The following is a 22,011-nucleotide window of genomic DNA, read 5'->3' on the forward strand; positions in this document are numbered from 1 at the left end:
TCCAGTAAACCACGAGCCTTGTGGTAAAGTACAAAATAACAGGAATTGGTTAATTTAAGATGTAAATTAAGAGTTAGTTAATAAAAAGCCTGCGCTAATAGGCCAAGCAGTGTTTTAATTGCTGTAATGTCTGTGTTGTTCTGGGCAGCTGGGAAACAAACACCTACAGGTGGGCGAGCTGTGCCTAAAGACTGACCTCTAATCATTTAAGTCGTGGTAAAGTAATCTGGACAAAATTACTGTTCCATAAAGGCTAGGTATCATTACTTTTTTTTTTTTTTTTTTTTTTGGTTTTTTGAGACAGGGTTTCTCTGTGGTTTTGGAGCCTGTCCTGGAACTAGCTCTTGTAGACCAGGCTGGTCTCGAACTCACAGAGATCCACCTGCCTCTGCCTCCCGAGTGCTGGGATTAAAGGCGTGCGCCACCACCGCCCAGCTATATCATTACTATTGAAAATAACTCTGTTGTAGAAATTCATATACGTGTGGTCAAAATTTACAACTAGATAAATGTACTTTTGTTTAAAGGACTATTTCCTCTGGTTTAAAGAAAAGGAACAAGAGATGATCCCTAAGATCGCTATATAAGAAAGCAGCAGCTTAGTTTAGGGCTTATGTGACCATAGGATGAACTGGCTTAGCCAGGCTAACAATATGTAAACGTGCTTGCGTGGGTTTGTGTGTTGTGTGTATGGACATACGACACACATCACAGTTACAAGCCAGCGTGCTAGGAGAACCCCCCACTCGTCTAACGGGAAAAAGCCTTGAGGATCAAGGACTCTAACAACTTTCTTTTATTTAATACCTGTAGCTTATACATTTCCTTGTTCTTGTTGATCTCCTTTCTAGTAAGTTTGCTTTGGACTTTTTTGCATCTTTTTTCTTTTCTTCTTGATCTTCAGAAAAATCTGGCTCCTTTAAAAATAAACATACAAAGGTGTGACAGGAACAGTCCTTGGAATGAGCAGCTTTAATATTCTACCTAGGCAACACACATGGTCTAAGAACTATGAGCTTATCTACCACAATGAATACAGACGGGAAAACTAATACAAATTAAAACTATTGGTAGCCAAATAGGTGAGGTATTTATGTGTCGAAATTCTTATATTTCTCTGAGTTTACAACAATTTGTTATTAAAATAACCAGAATGAAATTTTTCTACCAATTTAATGTTTTTTGGTTTTTTTCTACCCCAAAAAAGAATTCCTAGAACTTGCTCTGTAGAGCAGGCTGTCCTCAAACTCAGAGAGATCCTCCTGCCTCTGCCTCCCAAGTGCTGGGATTAAAGACTTGTACCACCAGTGCCAGGCCCAATTCGATCTTTTAACCAATAATTAAATTTGAAACACAGAAAATCTAAGAGTAGATACAGATGCTGAACTCATGGGATAATTTCATTTAGACGGAAGAAGAACAACTTGGCAAGCTACTTAAAGCTGTGATTTAATCATGAACAGAAAACTTCATCTGGAAACCGCTGGATGCTGTGGCTCACACATCTGATCCCAGCCTTCAAAACCAGCGTCTAAGAGGAAGAGGCGGTGGATCTCTGAGTCCCAGGCTAGCCAGGCTACAAACTCTATCTAAAATCAACAACAGTAACAGAACCACAACAAAGTCAAGTTGGAAACTATACTTCATGTACATTTACTCATGAGGTATGCTGAATTATAGACTAACGAATAGAAATATGGTAGTTCTTCAAAGAAATTAAATTATAATAAAAATTGAAGTTTCAATGGTACCAAATTAAAAGTAAAATATTCCCAAGCTATTCTTTAGCTATTTTATGCACATACATTATAAAGCTAACCACAAATTGCTCCATTAACAAAAGAAACAATAGAATATTACCCCAAAGCAAGGAGCTATAATTTGGTTTGAATATGATAATCATATTGAGTTATCTATTTATAAATAATACTTTGAGAAGTTACTTCTCCATGTGCTTTAATAGAACAGGCATGTTAAATATTAAAATGGCATATACTGGGTTAAACTTGAGAAACTATAGAGCGTCTCCTCTAAAAACACTAAAAGTCCTGAACTGAACATGGCTCAGTGGGGAAGCCCTAGATGCTCTTCAGAGGACCCAGGCTAGAATCCTGGCACCCACAAGTGGCTCACAGCCATTCCTAACTCCAGTTTCCAGAGGATCTGGCCCCTCTTCTGACCTCTGTGGGCACTAGGCATACATGAGGTCACAAACTACACAAGTAGGCAAAACAGTCACACACAAAATTCTGAAACTTACTTGTGGAGGAATGATGTTTTCAATACTGATACCAACATACACCAAGCGTTCTTTCCTTAAAACCAAAAACAACAAAGACGCAAAATAAGATTTGCTATAAATAAAGCCGGCATGAAAATATCATTGTAAATACACTGATGAAAAGCACAAACTTTCTTACCTCTATGAAGGTTGTACTTTTGAACTACAATAGACAAACTTCAAACTATGAGTTAACAAGGTGGTTAGATTTGGAAAGCTAATTCTGACTAAATCAGACAAACTAGATCTTTGCAAATTAGATGTCCTGGAAAATGTTCTGAGTATAGTATACAATTATAAGTCTATGGTAATAGCTGGGCAGTAGTGGCGCACAGCTTTAACCCAAGCACATGGGAGGGAGGCAGAGGCAGGTGGATCTCTGTGAGTTTGAGGTCAGCCTGGTCTACAGAATGAGTTCCCTGGACAGCCAGGGCACACAAGAAACCCTGTCTCATGAGGGGGGAAAAAAAGTCTACGGTAATAAACATTACTATAAAATAATGAGGATGGTTAAATTAAGCTAGAACTAATGGCCCAAGCAGTGACTTAATTAAAACTATCTGTGTGGTTATTTCTGGGCTGGGCGGCCGGGAAACAAATAGGCGGCCTTATTACAACACTCTCTCTTTCATCCCATTGGGTCTCTGTGTTGTCTGGTAGAAAGTGAGATTCATTCTGAATCTGAAAGAAGCGACCTCAACTATTTTAGACTGCCCTCTAGTGACAGAATCAAACAGTATGTTTTACTATCAGTAATTAAATGTGACAAAGATAATGTGAGTAAATAATTCTGAGCAGGATCTTATAATTTTCCAGTGTTCAATGATAGTTTAGTACATTTCCTTCACAAGATGTGGGACAATGCTTTTCCACAGCAGACTCTCATACTCTACAAGGGGGTTGGCAAATTTGTGTGTAAAAGGACACATAGTATATTTCACGTGTGGGGAGTTACTGGATCTTACTGAGCTACTCAATTACACTGTTGTAGTGCCAAAGCAGCCTTAATAAGCAGACAAAAAGATGAGCAAAACTGTTCTAGTAAAGCCTATTTATGGGCTGGGAGGCCGGGAAATATCATGTGTTTCCGTACATCACGAAATGATTCTACAGCAATGTTTTTACAAGCATGAAAACCATTCTCAGAAGGCAATGCAAAGCAGCAGCAGACCAGACTTGACTTGCTACAGGCTGCCAGTCTTTGATTTAGACGGCTATGTTCATCTCAACTGCAACGATTTGACTGCCAAATTCCCAAGGAAAACATTAACACATATATCAATTTACCTTCGCTCAGCACGCTCTTTCTTCTTTAAAGCAACGTCCAAATCTTGCAACTGTTCTTCTAATTTTTCACACAGTAGTTTCTAAAGGAAAAATAAATATATATACATAATAAATACACACACACATATATATATTATTTTGAACAACACAACCATACATCACATATTATTAATCTTAAGGCTTATTATTATTATTATTTATTTTATCTTTATTTTATGAGCATTGGTGTGAAGGTGTCAGCTTCCAAGGAACTGAAAATACATACAGTTGTGAGCTGCCACGTGGGTGCTGAGAATTGAACCAGGTTCCTCTGGAAGAATAGCCAATGCTTTTAACTGTTGAGGCGTCTCTCCAGCCCTTACTATTTTTATAAGTTTAATAATAATAAGCCTTATGCGCTGAAAATGGCTACACTGAAAATGCTTTGTTTACAATGTGGTCAGGACCTACTTCACAGATACTGAGCACAGCCCTTCAATATGAGAGCGTGCGGAACAAACACGGCTCCACAAAGAACAAAGCAAAGGACATATTCTGTGCTGGCCCTGCCTTCACTGTCAGAAGAGCATTTCTTTGTCACTTCAGTACAAGATTATATTGAAAGGACATATTCTGTGCTGGCCCTGCCTTCACTGTCAGAAGAGCATTTCTTTGTCACTTCAGTACAAGATTATATTGAAAAAGGCTATCAAAATAATTTTGAAAGAACTATATATGACAAAGCATAATGCCAATATAAAAATACATAAACAATGCTACATGGTAACTGGATCAAAACAGAGAGAATTAAAAAAAAAAATCACAGATTGAGCCATGCTAAGTAAGACAAGGTAACTTTACAGAAATGTCATAAAGACATTATGGTGAAAGCAAAATAAAGTTGGCCTTGTAAAACAAAGCATACAACTGGTACAGCAAACAGAAATCTACTGTTGTCTGGTTTTACAAGAAACTTTGGGAATACACAACAGACTGATGTATCTTCCAGTGCTAGCCACAAAAAGAGATACAATAATAAAAGTGAGAGTTTAAAAATGGGGTAAACTACAGAAACATTCATTTCACTTTCATTCATACACACACACAGATAAAGCTGGAGTTATTTATATTTATTATAAATTTGAGTAGAAAACAGATGGTTCTACAAAGTCTTATAGAAAGACAGAAGGCAAGCCTAAGATAAGAATATAAGGTAGAGACCCAAACAAAAGGCAGACACTAATAACTGCTTTGAACAGGAAAGCGTTTATGATTGCTAAAAAGTGTTAGTAATGTATTGAATATCAAACTGAGGCTGGAGACAGAATTGGGCGGGGTCGTACATGCTGGCAAGGAGGGCAGAACCATTCTCCATCAGGGATGACCATCAGAGGAGGACGGAGGCAGGCGGTGTGGTAGCCACTGTCACAGGAATCGCACAGAAGAATCTGAAATAAACCACAGCAATATCAACCAATCCGCATTTTGTTAAAATAATGGTCTTTTTCTTCCTTTCTTTTCTTTTAACAATCCTCGCTATATTAATGGCGCAGGTTGGGCCAGTACACATAGCACAGGATGGCCTCAAGCTCTCAGCGATATTCTGTCTCAGCCTCCACAGTGCTGAGTTTGTACAGCCACGACACCATTCCTCATGAAGACTGGCATTTCAGTACTTCTTAGTACACTACCATGAATGTTTGGTGTTTGCATAAAGATAGGGAATGAAATAAATGACACATAGGGGTGGAAAATGATTTTTTTTTACGTTGAGCTGGACTGGATGGTGGTGGCGCACGCCTTTAATCCCAACACTAGGGAGGCAGAGGCAGGTGGATCTCTGAGTCAGAGGCCAGCCTGGTCCACAAAGCAAGTTCAAGAACAGCCAGGGCTACACATAGAAACCCTGTCACACAAAAACAGAAACAAAACAAAGCAAAAAGAATTTAAAAATTAAAAAGCATTCCCTCTGACAACCCAAGAAAATTTCACGATGTAGAAATCAGGGAAGTACAGTAAGCCCTCTTTCTGAACTGGAATCAGTTTTTAGTTTGCCATAAGGGTGATCTTACATTCTTTATAACAGGATTTTAAAGTTCAAGTATCATAAAGTATACTAGCATAAAGAGAATTATAAAGTATTTCTATTTTAAATGCATTTCAATTGCCTACACATAAGAAATACAGTTCTTTCTGTAAATGCAGCTAAGAAAGCGTCTGACGCACAGGAAAGGACTAGAAGGGTCCGAGCTGTCCTGTCATCCTGCTCAGACACTAACATCCCCACCAACTAGTTTTAACCTTTAGAGTCACTGCAAGGAAGTCTAGACGGCAGTTATTTAACATACCGCAGGCTATTGGTAATAATTTAATTTAAAAAGTATCTCTTTGAAAGCATTTTTAGATTTATAGGTGGACTACAGAGATATTACAACATCCTCAGATGCCTTTCCTTCAATTTTCCTAAAGGCTACAACTCTATTTTTCCCTGAGAGGCAGTCTTGGAATAAACTGGCCTCAAAGTTTCAATCCGCCTGCTCCAGCCCCCAAATGTTAAGATTAGAGGTGTGTGCCAGCGTGCCCAGTTACAAAGCTAAAATCTTACCCATCTCTGCCAAAACTCAAACTAAGCACCAACACAGTAGGCCTCATAAGACCTTTGCCCAATAGCACTGTTGTTTTTCTGACCATGAATCCAAGGTTATTCGACTGTACTGTACTTGACTACATTTCCCTACTCTCATTCTTGGGAACAACAGGTGTGCATGTGTGTGTGTGTGTGTGTGTGTGTGTGTGTGACCTTGACAGTCTGCAAAATATTAGAAACCAAACATTTCACAAACAATTCTGAATTTGGGTTTGTTTCCAAATGATCACCCTGGGGATCCATGTTTGAAAGAAGAGCGTTCTGCTCCTTCTGTCACAGCAAGGTGCCTTAGTCAATGTTCTGCTGAGTGGAGAGACACCGCAACAAAGGTAACTCTTATAAAAAGCACGTATTAGGGGGCTGGCTTAAAGATTCAGAAATTAGTCCACTATCATGGCAGAGAGCACGGCAGCACACACACACGGTGCTGAAGAAGTGGCTGAGAGTTCTATATCCCGATCTGCAGGCAGCAGAAAGAGAGATTGGGCCTGGACTCCAGAGACACGCTTCCTCCAACAAGACCACACCTGCTCCAATAAGGCCACATCTAATCCCTTTAATCCTTCAAATACTATCATGCAGAAGCCTAGAGCCATTCTTCCTTATTTAATGTGCACGTGTGTCTGCCTCTGTGCATGTGCACCATTTGTGTGCAGTGACAGTGAAGGTCAGAAGAGGGCATGAGATCCCTTGGAAATGAAGTTACCAACAGTTAGGAGCTACCACATGGGGTCCTCTAGAAGAGCAGTAAGTGTTCTTAACTGCTGATCCATTTCTTCAGCCTGTAAACTCAGCACGACTCCTTTTTCTTTCTACAGGGACTCATTATGTAGCCCTGGCTGTCCTGGAACTTAATCTGTAAACCAGGTTACCCTTAACCTCACAGAGATTTGCCTGCCTCTGCCTCCTGAATGCTAGGATTAAAGGTGTGCACCACCACAACAGGTTTTATAGAGGCCATTCTTATTCAAACCACCACACAAGGAATATATGATATTAATACAGATTATTACTGATGATATTAATTTTGATAACTTAGTTAAAGAAGTAGCTATTTATTTTTCTACCTAGAAGTTACATTGTTTATTTTCCATATGTCTAATCTCAAAATAAACTCCACTGGACCTTCTGGCTAATGCCTGTAATCCTACTACTAGGAAAGTGAGGGCAGAAAAAAATAATCCACGAGTTAGCAAAGAAGTTTCAAGTGAACAGCATGCACGCAAATCATCATAACAACACATGAAAAACAACACAGAACAGCATGCACGCAAATCACCATAACAACACATGAACAACAACACAGAACAGCATGCACGCAAATCACCATAACAACACATGAACAACAACACAGAACAGCATGCACGCAAATCACCATAACAACACATGAACAGCAACACAGAACAGCATGCACGCAAATCACCATAACAACACATGAAAAACAACACAGAACAGCATGCACGCAAATCACCATAACACATGAACAACAACAAACAGAATGAAGGATAAACAGATCCAGCTGATGCTCAAAGAAAGAGGCTGAAGTTTTCTAGGGCTATGAGGACCAGAAGATTCAGGGATACAGTAGCTAGTAAATTTGTAAGTATTTTAAAGTAAGATAATCGAGTTATGTAAATCTCTCGCTCTCTCCGAGCTCTGCTTCCAAACAGTGATGTCTGTTGGACTCTGCTTGTGGGCGTCTCCTTCTCAGACCTCCTAAGCTACTGGAGTTCCTCCCACTACTGATTTGTCTACTCAATTATTCCCATCAGTATGAACTAAGAAACATTTCTTCTTCTTTGAATTGCAATTAAAATCTATTGTTTCATTTCTTGGAGCAGTTCTTGCTATGGATCCACGAGCTCTTTCTGCGTCCTTGGGGCCTGTCTATCAGATGCTGTTTGTAAAGCACTGTTACTTCCTGGCAGGTACAGGGTGCTCTCGACACATCTTACACACTTCCTGCTGGATGAGAATTAATAAAATAAAGAAACTCTGGTTGCTTTATTCTAGATGAATTTAGAAACCAAGATCTGGGAAGTCTGAGTGCTTACTGCAATGGCCTGCCACTAGTATTAAGTTCTCTCGGAGAAGAGCATACTAAGTAGTTAAGAACTGCATATGTATGCACACACACACGCCTGCATTTCTACCTATATTAAAATGAACTCACTAAAATTCTTCCAACCCTAATCCAGCATCACAGGGTTCATTCCACCACTGGTCTTACTAAAGGAAGGAAACCTGGCTCCTATTGCCTATGCTCTCTATTTATTTGTTCAACTCAAGTATACATGTTCTTTCTGAAATTCTATCTCATTCCATGCAAGACAGAGTAAAGGCTGAGAAACTACCTCCTTCCTGTTCTGTAGAATACAGAGTCACCACTTGATCTCAACGTCTAAAATTAAGTACCAACTTACATCAGTGGTGTACAGCGACTGTAAAATCAGTTGCTCTGGCGTGTGTGGACTAAGGCAGGCACCCAACTTCACTCATCACATGTTTCTACAGAAAAATAACCTAAATTTCAAATTAAGACAATTAAAAATAAAACTGACAAATTCATTTACTTCTATAAGGAGACTTGCTTACACCACAACAAAGCCCCAGATCTCACTGAGCAACTATTACTACCTAAGAATTTCCACCAGGCGGCCGGCACAACCCTGTCATCGGAGCACTTGGGAGGACTCTGAGAGTTCAAGGCCTGCCTGGTCTATGAAGCAGGTTCTAGGACAGCTGGAGCAATTGCACAGAGAAACCCTGTCTCAAAAAACAAAACAAAAATATAAAACAAAAAAAGAATTTCCAAGTCTCAGGCAAAGATTCATTACTTTACCAAAAAACCAAAACAAAACAAAAAACAAAATCAGAAGAGTTCCAAGTTTATGGAATCTATTGCCTTTCTGCTCACCAAGAACAGGACCATTTATCTTACAAATACAACAGTGGACTGCTAGCCCTTCAATCTTGTTGTTCTTTTGTTTTTTGAGACAGGGTTTCTCTGTGTAGCCCTGGCTGTCCTGGAACTCACTCTGTAGACCAGGCCGGCCTTGGATACACAGAGATCCGCCAGCCTCTCCCTCCCATGTGTGTGCCACCACCATCCAGGTATTGCTTTTAATTTTGATTTGGGATTATTTTCTAGTCTAGGACATACGAAACACAGCAGACTGTAGAGCTTCAGTTTCTAATGTCATTCTCTTGACAATAGCAAAACAGAACTGGGCTCTCCCAGCTACTTATAATTAGATAAACGAAAATCCTGTGGTTCTCTCTGCTGCCACTTTTGCTTGCTACACTTTTTCCTCACACTTACTTCTGTCCCCAGAGTTTCTTTACTTTTTAATCCATTTTGTTAAAATAAATATCAGTGAATGAATGAATAAATTGGGAAATGGTTTGGCAAACACCAGTCTAACTGATTCTCTGAGTTAGAGGGCAGAAAAGAGATCTTCAAAAGAGATCAAATCTACAAACATCCTCAACACAGAAGCCTTAACTTTCACAGCCCTGGTCATTATGGTAGCCGTGGTGGTCTGAAGGAGATGCCTTGCTCTCCCCACTCCCCTCAACCCCTAGTCTCAAGCACTTGAACTCTTGGTCCCCAGGTGGTAGCTGTTTGGAGATTAGAAAGTATGTTACTGGGAGCAGGCTTTGAGGTTTCAAAAAACTAAGGCTATCTGCAGTGTGCTCTCTGCCTCCTGCTTGTGGATCAAGCCTTGAGCTCGCAGCTGCTGCCCCAGCCTCCTATCGCCAGCCTCCTATCGCCGTCAGTAACTCTAACCCTCTGAACCATAGCATAATCAAACTTTCTTTGTTATGCTTCCTAGGCCGCGGTGCTTTATCACAGGAATAGAAATGAAAGACAAGGGTTAACCTTAACTAGCAACATAATGAGATCTGGGCTAGCCAGGGCTAACAGTGAGATCCTGTTTCAAAAAACAAAACAGAATTCAAATCACAATCAAACCTAGAGGCAGTAGGTCCCTCCAAATAGCCACAGCCCAGCCTTGAGCCGAGCGCTCACTAGTGCAGGTACATACTAGTTCTGGGTGGTTCGGGAGGCCGCATTTCTTGCAGGGCTCATCATCCTCTGGAAGGACGGCTTCCTCACTCTCCTTCCCCTCCTCCGAGGCCGCAGAGGACTTCTCACTGTCAGACCCGTCACTGTCGTCATTGCTGGAGTATCTCCACCTGCCACGCGACCGGGAACCGGTCCAGCGGACTCGGCCTTTGGGTTTTACCTTACAGAAATCAAAAGATGACATAATTGGACATAAGAATTTTTTTTCAGACTACATGTCCCTTGGAAAATACTTAGCTGATACAGAAAGAAAAGAATGAAAAATGTTATAGTCTTGTCATCAGATCTGTCTATTAATAAGTTCTGGTATGTTTCATTAATATTTGTCTGTATTTGGGGGATCTTAAAATGGGATTATATTACATAATGACCATTATGTCTTATGGATATGCCAAAGGTAGCTATATAATCTCACTCCCACATCTGGGTGGTTGTTTCCCATCTTACACTTTCACAGCGCAGCCTCATAGATGTTAATGCACATCCATCTCTGGTTAGGATAAATTCCTTGAACAGGATTCTGGGTCAAAGGCCATGAACAGTTAAAGGCTCTATCAATAGCAGGAAGATATACTGACAGACTTACTTTTTAAAAAAATAATTTAAACTCTAAAGGCTGGGCATGGTGGTACCCTTCTTTAATACCAGCACTTGGGAGGCAAGGCAGAAGGATCTCTGTAAGTTTGATACCAGCCTGGACAATATAAAGGGAGTTTTATGACAGCCAAGGCTGTTACACAGAGAAACCCTGTCTTAAAAAACCACAAAGCAAAACAAACACTCATATAAACTCACATACACACACACACAAACCTATAACCCTATACATCACAAACTAACTTTTGAAGCAGGTCAGGGCTGCATGTAAGGCCCGGATAAACACGCTCCGCCATTTATCGCCTACTTCACTGCTAGGCTACAGGTCTCTAGGAAAGAACACAATAATTCCAACAAAAGAAAAAAGGTTTTCAAAAGAATTAAAAATTCCATATTTCAGGGAGCAAAGTATGACTGACAATGGATAATAAACTGGCCATTTAAATGAAAAAAGGAGCAGAAAACTCCCAGGGACTGAAGTCTGCTTGAAATTAAGAAGGTCTTAGAAATTTCCTGCCTGTAGAACTGATGTTAAAATGGGGAAAATGGGTACTCTGGCAAACTGGTACCAGGTGGTTCACTAACAGGGCTTCTGAAGGGCAGTGTGACAGTGACCATCAATTTGATAATACACATGCCCGTTGACCCAGTAATTCCAATTCTAGGAGTCTATTCTAAAGGAATACTCACTTCTGTCCAAAAGGATCTTCACTGCAGCATTGCCTGTAATAGTGAAAAATGGGAAACAACCTAAATGTCAATCAATAAGGGAGTAAGTAAATAAACTGAGGTATATCCACACTATGAAACACTATGTGGCCACTAGGAAATAAAGTAGACTGTAACTCCTGACATAGAATAGAGACATCACGCCGGGCGATGGTGGCGCACGCCTTTAATCCCAGCACTTGGGAGGCAGAGGCAGGCGGATCTCTGTGAGTTCGAGACCAGCCTGGTCTACAGAGCTAGTTCCAGGACAGGCTCCAAAGCCACAGAGAAACCCTGTCTCGAAAAACCAAAAAGAATAGAGACATCACTGTGGAGTGGGAAACTCAGCACAACAAATAGGTGTGATCCAATTATTTAAAAAATTTTATGAATGTTCATAAACATACATGAGAATGCTTGGAAATAGGAAATGAAACAATGTCCACCCCACTGTTACTAGATACACACGGGGGCTCATTTTAGCACTCTACCGACTCAGGAGTAGTGGGACAGCTTATAGAGTGTACCCACAGAACAAGTCTAAGAGAGAACCACCAAAAGGTAAGGCTCAGGACTAGTTGTCTCGGAGTGGCTATTTCAACGCAAATCTATAAACAATTAGATACACATTAGTTTTCTAATTAAAACTGCGAACACAAGGCTCTTGAGATGGCACAGTAGAATGTTAGGCACACTGGCTGCAGACCTGCGTTTGGATGCGCAGAACCCACATGACAGTTGGCTCTGGCGTCCGGAGCTCAGAATGGAGACAGAGGGGCTGCTGAAGCTGCCGAGTGAGCCTAGTTGAACCCAAAGGGGGAGAGGGATGGAGGAAGCCACCCAGTGTTTACACACATGCGCCTTCACATGAACTCATACATACATCGCACACATACATATGGAAAAAGAATATCTAACTGAAAACTTGGTAGCCAGTGAGATGGCTCAGTGGGTAAAGGCACCGTCAAGCCAGGTGGTCTAAATGTGACCCCTGTGAAGTGTGGAATTTGAGAAGATTCTTGCAAGTTGCTCTCTGACCTCCACATGCACACATCAAACAGAGGCTAATAAAGTCATTTGAAATTTTCTATCCTGAAAACTTGAAGTTTTACCTTGCTCACTTTAGAACTTGTATCCTTCTCGGCTTTTTTCAAGTGATCCTTCTTGTCTGCTCTCTGCAAAGCAGTTGGCTCGTCTTCCACTCCATCTTCTCCTTCCCCTTTCTTCTTATCGGCTTTCTGATCTCTGATCTCGGCTACTTTTGCTGTGGGTCTAGATATTCTTGGAGACCTTCTTAAAGTACGCCCCATACTTGTTTTCTCTTCTTCCTTCCCCACCTTCTCTTCCTTGCTTTCAGAGTCCACAATTTGTGGGGGACAATCTGGCTTCTTCTTCCGACTAGATATCCGAATTGTCAACTTGATGCCTTCCTTCTGCCTCTCAGAGGTGATCTCCGTGTTTTCTGAAGCAGTGCTGTCTCCTTCAGGAACTAACTTATATTTGAATTTGTTCTTTTGCGCAGAGCCTTTTGTCTCAGAGGCCCGGACATTGTCCAGACTAGCCGCTTCTACCTTCCTGGTCTCAGAAGTACCCTCCATGCCAGAGGCCTGGACGGTGTCCAGACTAGCCGCTTCTACCTTCCTGGACTCAGAATCCTCTTTTAGAATTTCTGGGCTTGAATTTTCAAGGGATTGACCTTCACTTGACCCTCTCTCTAGACAGTCTTTTTTTTCTGAGGCCGGTTTCTCCTTGGGGCCAGTCATCTCGGATGGGAGGGAAGTTTCAGCCATGTCACAAGGACCTGGCTTTTCTGATTCTCGAGGACTCCTCACAGCCTCTTCGGGTATTGGACTCAGCCTTTCCTTATCAGCAACAGTCTTTTTGGCCTTCTCCACCTTTTCCGGGCATTCTCTGCCTGGAGTGTGGTTCTCATTCTTACTTTCGGGGGCCTTCTCTTCGACTTTTGCCGTGCAGGATTCAGTGGCAGATGGCGCGGGTTTTAAAGAGAGATCAGTCTCTGTCTCTAAAGGCTCAAGAGGCATTTCCACGTTTGGAGGCGCAGACTCCTCTGACCTTCCTTTCTGACTGAGGCTCTCTATGGTAGATACAGAGCTATCTACACCATTTCCTGAAGGGACTTCTTTCTCAAGCTCACTTATCTTTGAGCTTGCTGGGACAGAATTGAAGCTCTCAGCACCATTTCCGTCCTTAGAGGGGATGCTAGACCCATCTTCCTTTGTCTCACAAAGCTGCGTCTCCATCTGTTCCGACCTAAGAGCTGGAGTTAGCTTGTCGTCGCCAATTTCCCCATTCACTAGCTGTTTCCCTTCGTGACTCAGAGCACTGGTGGCGGAGAGCCGTTTACAAGTCTCTTCCTCTTGCTTTATTTCATCTTTCAAAACTTCTTTTGTTGGAGTAGCTGACTTACACAAAGGTCTGTCAAAACCATCACTCAGCTTAATTTCACGTTTTTTGAGTGGTATCTTGGCTTGCTGGTCATTTCTAAGCTTCTCTGTTTCCTCAGAAGATTTCTCTGGGATGTCCTGAGAAGATCGGATGCTGCCACCAAAGTCTACTCGCTCGGGCTCCTGTGTGCCCAGTCTCTCCGAGCTGCCCTTGAGATCCCTGGAGTCCACTCTGCATTCCTTTGCTTCTACCTTAATGGGTTTGACATTTTCCTTGAAGGAATCGCTTTCCTCCCTGATGATCTTTTTCCCCTCTGTTTCTGGCAGAGGTTTTTCGTGCTTTACAATGACGGGCAGTTTCGCGAGCTCCTTTCCGTCCTCTTCCGTCTTCACAGCTGTCTCTTCTAGAACATTGGACACAGAGCGCTTGATGGGATCTCCTGGCTGCCCATCACCTTTCGTCTTTCCATTTTCCTTCGATTCCTCTAGAACCAGAAAAGAATTCACATGACCGGAAGTTCTGAGGTTAAAAACATCTTAGACAATTACAATACTTATTTCAATTTCAAGCTGAAGTCTTTTGTAATAGGATATTTTGAGTCACAATCTCTAGATATAAAATACAGACTCAGGTTTCTGCTTTCTACATTTAGCTTTGGTGTTCTTGAAGGAATGCAAATGTTTAAACAGTTCAAGTAATTTATTCCATCTCAAGGGCTATCTCAGAAAGATGAGATAGAAAAGCTTCATGAAATAGTCCCAAAAGGTCAATTTGTTTTTAATTAAGTGAGAAATGGTCTTGCGTGTGAGTCATTGAGTATTTCAGGTCATCAAAGCAATGAGCACTGTGGAGGGAAAATGAAAAGAAACGAAGAAAAATACCCATGAGCCTGATGGTCACAGGCAATCACTGACAATGGTTTCAGGTGGCTCCATCTGTTGTCTGTCCATCTATCTTATCAATCAATCTATCTCTGCATATTTTCCACAAAAGTTGGGGTCATATTGTCCTATTTTTGTCCCCGAAACATTAGCACTTTCGCTGATGGTCTGTGGGGACAGAACCTAGAGCACTGGGCAGGTCAGGCAAGTACGTCACTGCTGTCCTTATTCATACTTGCAAACCGTCTGCTTATCTGCAGTCATCTGTATGCATCATGTATACATATTATACAAGTGCAATACCACACAGAGGGTCTACAGAAGTGGCCTAAGTAGGCTCTCAAGGTTGGCTGATATAGTGACCACTTACTGGCAAAACGTTCAAACTTTCAAATCCAAATAACGTCCATTCTACTTAAGCTTTACCTGCGTACTGCTCTATAAAGAATCATGTCCTGTGTTTATTACATGTTGCTAGATGTATGTTTTTTGCAGTACTTACTACTCAGAACCCTAATTATTTATCCACACATCTATTTGTTCAAGTAGTCTAAGACTTAACTGTTCAGAGGCAGAATCATAGATTATTTACCTACAGGGCACGCAAAACGCCTGCTGACCTAATTGAACAAACCAGGTCAGCAATGGCAACAAACTGTAGCCTAAATGTAAAACTAACAAACGAACATTAACAATTTAAAAGATACTTATTTCTTACTTTTAATTCCGTTTATGTGTGTGCAAACATGGAAGGAGGGAAAGGCATCAAATCCCTCAAGCTGTAGTTATGAGCAGTCATGATCTGCCTGGCCTAGATACCAGGAACAAAATTCAGGTCCGCAGCAAGAGCAGCGCCTGCTCTTATTCCAGAACCACCTCTTGTGCCCCCATCAATGCCCTTTTAAAAGTGTACGTGAACAAGTAAGAAAGTGAGAGCCATGCAAGGTCCGACAGATTTCAGAGGCTGTGCTCAAGTGCACTTACTAAGGAGAATACTGAAAGTAACAGAGAATGCTATTAAAACATACAGGGCTACAGACCAACAATTCACAGTAGGTAAAATGTTCAAAATGCTGGGATAGCTCAGTCGGCAGCATGCACAGAGCCCAGCACCACACACGTCAGGGATGCGGACAGAGGAGGATCACAAGGTTATCCTCAGGTTTAGGTCATAGTGAAGTCAAGGTCAATACCCGTTTAAAGTAAAAATTAACTACCTGAACTATATAATTTATCAAAAAACGTGAAATTCAAAAGTAGCCTAGCTGCAGTGAAAGGTACTTGTGCATGAGGCTGTACTGACAGTAAAATGGAAACCACCCAGCACCAAACTCTCTGCTTTACATCCACAACTTCCTTCTTGAAGGAAGAAACACATCGGAAAATGGTCAGAAGAGAATAGTATGTTAAGAACAAAAATAAGACATAAAACTCTATCACATAATTCCAATAAGTGAATGCAACAGCAACCAGTCCAAAAATAAAGTATACTAAAGACCAGAAAGAACTAAATCATAATAGCAACAGTGATTTTCATTTCGGTTATGGGGTAATTACTAAATACCTAATTTATTTTAATATTTAAAAATAATAAATACCCAACTTATTTTAGTATAACTATTAATTATTGTTTTGCTTTATTCTCAAATTTTCTATAGTAAATATATAATATCCTTTACAATCAAGTTAGAAGGAACTCAATTTAAGTTGACCACTCGTTTGTTCAGGATCAAGGAATTTCCTTCAATATAATGTTATCAGTACTAAACCCCATATACACATACCGAGAGACCATTCCTATTAATACTAACCTGTAATTAAACTATAACAATTAGCCCCTACATTGCTACTACATTAACTTGGAAGTGTCTCATTTCACACATCAAATAAAGTATGTTGAACATTTTTCAAGATGGACAATTGGGACTTAAAAACAAATCACAGGAGAACAATACAAATTGGACCTGCTCAAAAGCATCCCTCCAGATCTAGTATTCGTGTACTTAACTAACTTTGCATTTATCTAGACAGAGGTCCGCACTGGGGAATGGAGACTGGTGCACATCAGGACCAAAAGGAACAAAACTGGGAGGTGAGATGACTCAGCAGGCAAAGGCACTGGATGACCTTGTTCAAACCCCAAAACTCACACGGTAAAGAGAACCACCTCTTGCAAGCTGTCCTCTGATCTCCATATCTGAACAGTGTGTGCATATGCGTGCACATGCACACAATAAATATAATTTAAACACAAAGAGGGGTTAGTAGAGATGGGTAAAACTGGAGTGATGGTTCAGCAGTTAAGAGAACTGGCTGCTCTTCCAGAGAATCAGGGTTTGACTTCCAGGATCCACACAGCAGACAACAACCAGCCACCTGTAATTCCAGCTTCAGGACAGTTACATAGAGAAACCCTGCCTCAAAGAACAACAACAACAACAACAACAAAACCAAAATGAACTAACTGCTGGGCAGTGATCCACATCTGTGACCTCTGCCATGGAGTTGCTTAGGAAAGACCCAGGAGTATTCTGAGACCCAGGCGCAGACAACAAACAGATTGTTCTCTTCTGTTTTGAGATAGTTCTACCATGTAATCTAGGAGGGTTTGGAGCTCACTATACAGAACAAACTCCATGCTTCAGTTTTCCAAGTGCTAGGATTATCAATGCACACCACTCTGCCTAGTTTCAAAAATTTACAAACTCATTAATCAGTGTAACAGGTGGCAGGCCAGATTTGGGTGTCAGCCTAGGGTGCCATGATTACCCCCATGCATTATGAAGGCTTACTCCATGCTGAGGTCGTGCTATTCAAGCATTACTATGTTATCTCGTTTCTGCTGCGAATGTGATCGTCTAAAGTCAGGTGCAGGCCTATAAAATACCAGCTGCTTGGGAGGATGAGGCAGGAGGATTGCAAGCTCAAGGCTAGCATTTTTTTTTTTTTTGGTGCCTTCCAAATTAGAACACTGTATATAACGGAGAGTAAAATGGGCACTAAGTGGTATTGTTTTCTTTATAAGCACTGTAACCTCCAGGAGTACACCACCTAAACACATGGACTGCACTCTGAACAACTTCAACAGGACCAGAACCTTAGCGTTCTGCCTACCATCATTTGGAATTTAAAGTTCAGCCATTAGGCAGCTAAAAGCATGTGCTGTGCATGGCCCCAATACAAGTGGGCAATTGAAAAGGGTCAAAAGGCTCACTTCAGAGTATAATCAGGCCTTTCACAGCACCGGAGGCAGGGCCTGCACGATTAGGCCAGGAACAGGAAAAGGCGAGGTGAGACCTGAAGACACAGGCAGCAGCAGGAGATGCTGGGCCGAGGGTGGCGGGGAGCTTACGGACAGCACCCTTAAGAAAATTGGGCATTTGTCAAATACAATTCTGATTACATAAGTATTCAGTTGCTGGTAAATTCTCAAAGCTATTTCCTGTCACTTTGGGGTTTGTGCACAAGCTTATAGTAATGTGCTTCTCCTTAGCACCCACGAAACAGAAATGATGCATCATCCTGCTGAGGGCAAGTCTAAAGGATGGCCATTTGACTAACTATTAAAGATCTACTTGACTGATAAGAATGGCTTCAAAATTCTCTCCAGTGCTGATCCACCATCTCCTCTTTTTTGCCTAATTTCCAAATTGCAACCACACTTTTAAAACCTTGTCATGCCCTGCCTTCTGACTGCAACTATATCAATCGCTGCTGAAGGCTGCTCACACTTCTACCGAGTCCACAGCAATGTGTGCTGACACCCAAGAGGGTAAAGTGACCAACTAAAAGCTACATTTCTCTCCTCTCACCCAGGGTCCCATCACAGTCGCTGTATCGCCAGGCACAGAGCAGCTAGGAAGAGAGGGCTCAGTCTAGGTAAAGTTTCCCGTACCCAGCAGCCATGGAAAACCTGGGCCCCGTCGTGTCTGCCTTCAGCCCACAGCTGGAGCGGCAGATCCCAAAGTGCCACTGGTGCTTGCTTGGCAGCCACTCCAGCCCAACGAGAGGTTCTATCTCAAAAGTTAAGTGGAGAAACAGCACTGACCTCTGGACACACAGTCTCAGCTAGAATACTGAGTTGACCAATAACAGACTAGGTAACCTAAGGAAAGCCCTAGAAAAATGAAGTAATTATATCTAGTAGGCTCCCCTTATCTGTGGTTTTTCTATCTGGGGCCTCAGCAACCATTCAAGGACAATCTTAAAGGAAAAAGGTCCTGCAGAGGAGCAGGGTGAGCAAGCGAAGGTTATATTCACGTGACTCACTTCAGCATATTGCTCCAGGGTTCTATCTTACTGCTTTTTACCTCTTCACTGTCCATAATCTATAAATTAAAACTGACCTGTATGGAAAAACTTTACGTGACACACATAAGTTGCAGCATTACCTACAATTCCGATACTCACTCGAGTCCCTGAAAACTCATAGCAATGTTTAACTAATAAAGTTTACGCTGCAGATTATGCAATTCAGTATTATACAACTCATTGTAGAACAAAACAGGCTCGAGTAAAAGGCATACAATTAGTTATTTTATCCACTATAGTGTAGGTTTCAGTGTGATTGATTTATGGGGCTTCCTTGCAAGAAACTATGATTCATACATAGAAGATGCCCAATATTTATAAAAACGAATAAGAAACATTTTCTTGGGAGCAACCCGAGTCCAAGAGTTAAGCGAGCTGGGATAACACAGTAAGAGACCTCATTTCAGAAAGAAGAAAAAGAGAAACCTTTAAAAATAAATATTCTGTTGTTAGGATGAGATACGCAGAAAAGTTCTGTTGATTCTGTCTTTGTTTTTTGCAGTGCACGATGCTGATCCTAGAATCTCGTGGAAGCTCGGGTATTCCCCATTGTGCTCTACTTAGATGCCATGAAAGAGCAGAGACCAGAACTCCAATATCCTGCTCCTCTGCTCCCTCCAGAGAGTCCTCTCCCATGAGCTGTTTCCTTTTTGCTAGGATGCACAACAGCAGAAGGAGCTGAGAAGTGCTTGCTGTCTGGAAGGAAGGAGAAACAGCGTCTACACGCCTTGCCCTCCCATGCAGAACTCGGACAAGTGGGTCAGCACCACATGGGTTCTTAGCAAAAGGGCATCAATAGTTACAGTCAATACAGTACCAGCAATTTCCTCAAGGGGACAGCGAGCGCTCCTGTAGATCACTTCCTCACTCTGCTCTGAGCCCAACAGAGGAATTTTGAATTGTACACTAGGAAAGGTCGGCAAGAGCTCGGCAGAAAAAAGTGATTGTGCACACATTCATTTGCACGTGTGCACACCCACACACTAATAAAATTAATAAAAAACTTTACCAAAGGAATAATTTGCTTTGAATTTTAAACTACACAACTAATCATCCAGCATAAAAGCTCAACAGGTAAGAACATTGCTGTGCAGGTCTAGTGACCCAAGTTCGAAGCCCCCACAACTGTGTAAAGGTAGAGAGACAACTCCTCAGAGCTGTCCTTCGACCTCCATATTCACAAAGTGGCACCCATGTCCTTCCCGAGTGGGGGAGGCAGAAGGTGTGTGCACGTGAGCACCGGTGACCCAACATGGCTGCTGTGACTCTACCATGGGTCCTCTGGAAGAGCATCAAGTACTCTTAACTGCTGATCCAACTCTCCAGCCTCATAAATTAAAATGTTTTTTTAAAGAAATCAAATTTAAAGCCTCCTACTCCTGTTAATTTTTATTTTGCAGCTGGGTGTGGTGGCTCACACCTTTAATCCTAGCACTCGGGAGGCAGAGACAGGCGGATCTCTGTGAGGGGCCATTGTGGTGGTTAGAGCGAGTACCAGGACAGTCAGCGCTACACAGAAAAAAAAATTCTATTTTGCTCCCACCCATAATTTTGTGGCTTTTATTTTTTTGTGCATGGGTTTTTCGTCTGCATATATATCCGTGGACCATGTGCATGCCCCGTGTCCTCAGGTTGGAATAGCACACGACATATCTCGGAACTAAAGTTACAGATGGCAGTTAGCCACTGTGTCCAGCCATCTCCTTTAACTTTTTTGAAAGAATGAGTCATTTTTTTCATTTATTTGAATTATTATTATTATTATTATTATTATTATTATTATTATTATTATTATTATTACTGTGTATTGGCGTAAAGATGTGAGCTGCTGTAATGTGGGTGTTGGGAACTGAACCAGGTCCTCTGGAAGAGCAGTCAGTGCTCTTAACCACTGAGGCATCTCTCCAGCCCCCTCAGGGATCTTTTTATTTTTTGAGACAAGGTCTCAGTATGTAGCCCCAGCTGGCCTCAAATCCCCCTGTTGAGTGCCCGGACTAAAAGTGTGTGCCGCCCATGTCCAACCCCTTTGATTTTCTTGTTGTGGGTGGAAATACACAAATACACGGAGGGACGGATGACCAAAGTGAACAACCAGAACTGATGCTTAAGAGCGAGCTGCTAAAAGAAGCAAAACAACAAACCCTCTAGAACAAAGGTGAACTTTAAAATTATTACACCTTAACAAAGCAGCCCAAGTATCTGCTATCTGTGAAAACGCAGCAAACTAGTAAACTACCACCAGTACTCAATCATAGAAACAATGGTCAAATAAGCATGGTAAGTAGAATTTCACTACACAAATAGCATTTCACTATAAGGAAGCTTAATTGTCTGTTTTCAAGCAATGTTTCCTATATATAGGGATTTGTTTTATGGATAGTTTCTCCAAATCATCAAATAAAAGAAAAAACATACTGTAAAACACATGGAAGAACACACAACAGGGCACGCAAATTTTTTTTCCCAGCATTAACAATAAAAACACAGCTAAAGTCGGGCAGTAGGGACGCACACTTTTCATCCCATCACTGAGGAAGCAGAGGCAGGTGGATCTCTGTGGATTTGAGGCCAACCTGATCTCCAGAGTGAGTTCCAGGGTGGCCAGAGCTACATAGTGAGACCCTATCTCAAGAAGAAAAGGAAAAGAAAATGAAAATAGTATGGCAAGCGTCCAAAAATTAAGCAGTATTATCATCAATTTCACTTGTGGGCATGTAGCGTATGTACAAGCTCAGAGGGATCTGTATTAGAACGTCCACAGTGGGGTTATTCAAAACAGCCTGAAGGAGTAACAAAACGTGGAGCATACACAGTAAATTATTAC

The 22,011-nt window shown here is 41.5% G+C and overlaps 1 protein-coding gene across 1 annotated transcript in view; it reads right to left on the reverse strand.

The window, feature by feature from the left end:
- Positions 1–22,011, reverse strand: part of Rsf1 (remodeling and spacing factor 1) — a 106,446-nt gene that overhangs the window by 17,198 nt on the left and 67,237 nt on the right. Inside the window, exons 6-11 of the mRNA XM_057755919.1 lie at positions 12,702–14,479; positions 10,244–10,444; positions 4,891–4,995; positions 3,569–3,648; positions 2,261–2,315; positions 808–917 (exon numbers count right to left, since the gene is read on the reverse strand). Coding sequence (XP_057611902.1) covers positions 808–917; positions 2,261–2,315; positions 3,569–3,648; positions 4,891–4,995; positions 10,244–10,444; positions 12,702–14,479 — 2,329 coding nt within the window. The remainder of the gene's footprint in view (positions 1–807; positions 918–2,260; positions 2,316–3,568; positions 3,649–4,890; positions 4,996–10,243; positions 10,445–12,701; positions 14,480–22,011) is intronic.

The sequence above is a fragment of the Chionomys nivalis genome, chromosome 23 (assembly GCF_950005125.1).
Source record: "Chionomys nivalis chromosome 23, mChiNiv1.1, whole genome shotgun sequence".
NCBI lineage: Eukaryota > Metazoa > Chordata > Mammalia > Rodentia > Cricetidae > Chionomys > Chionomys nivalis.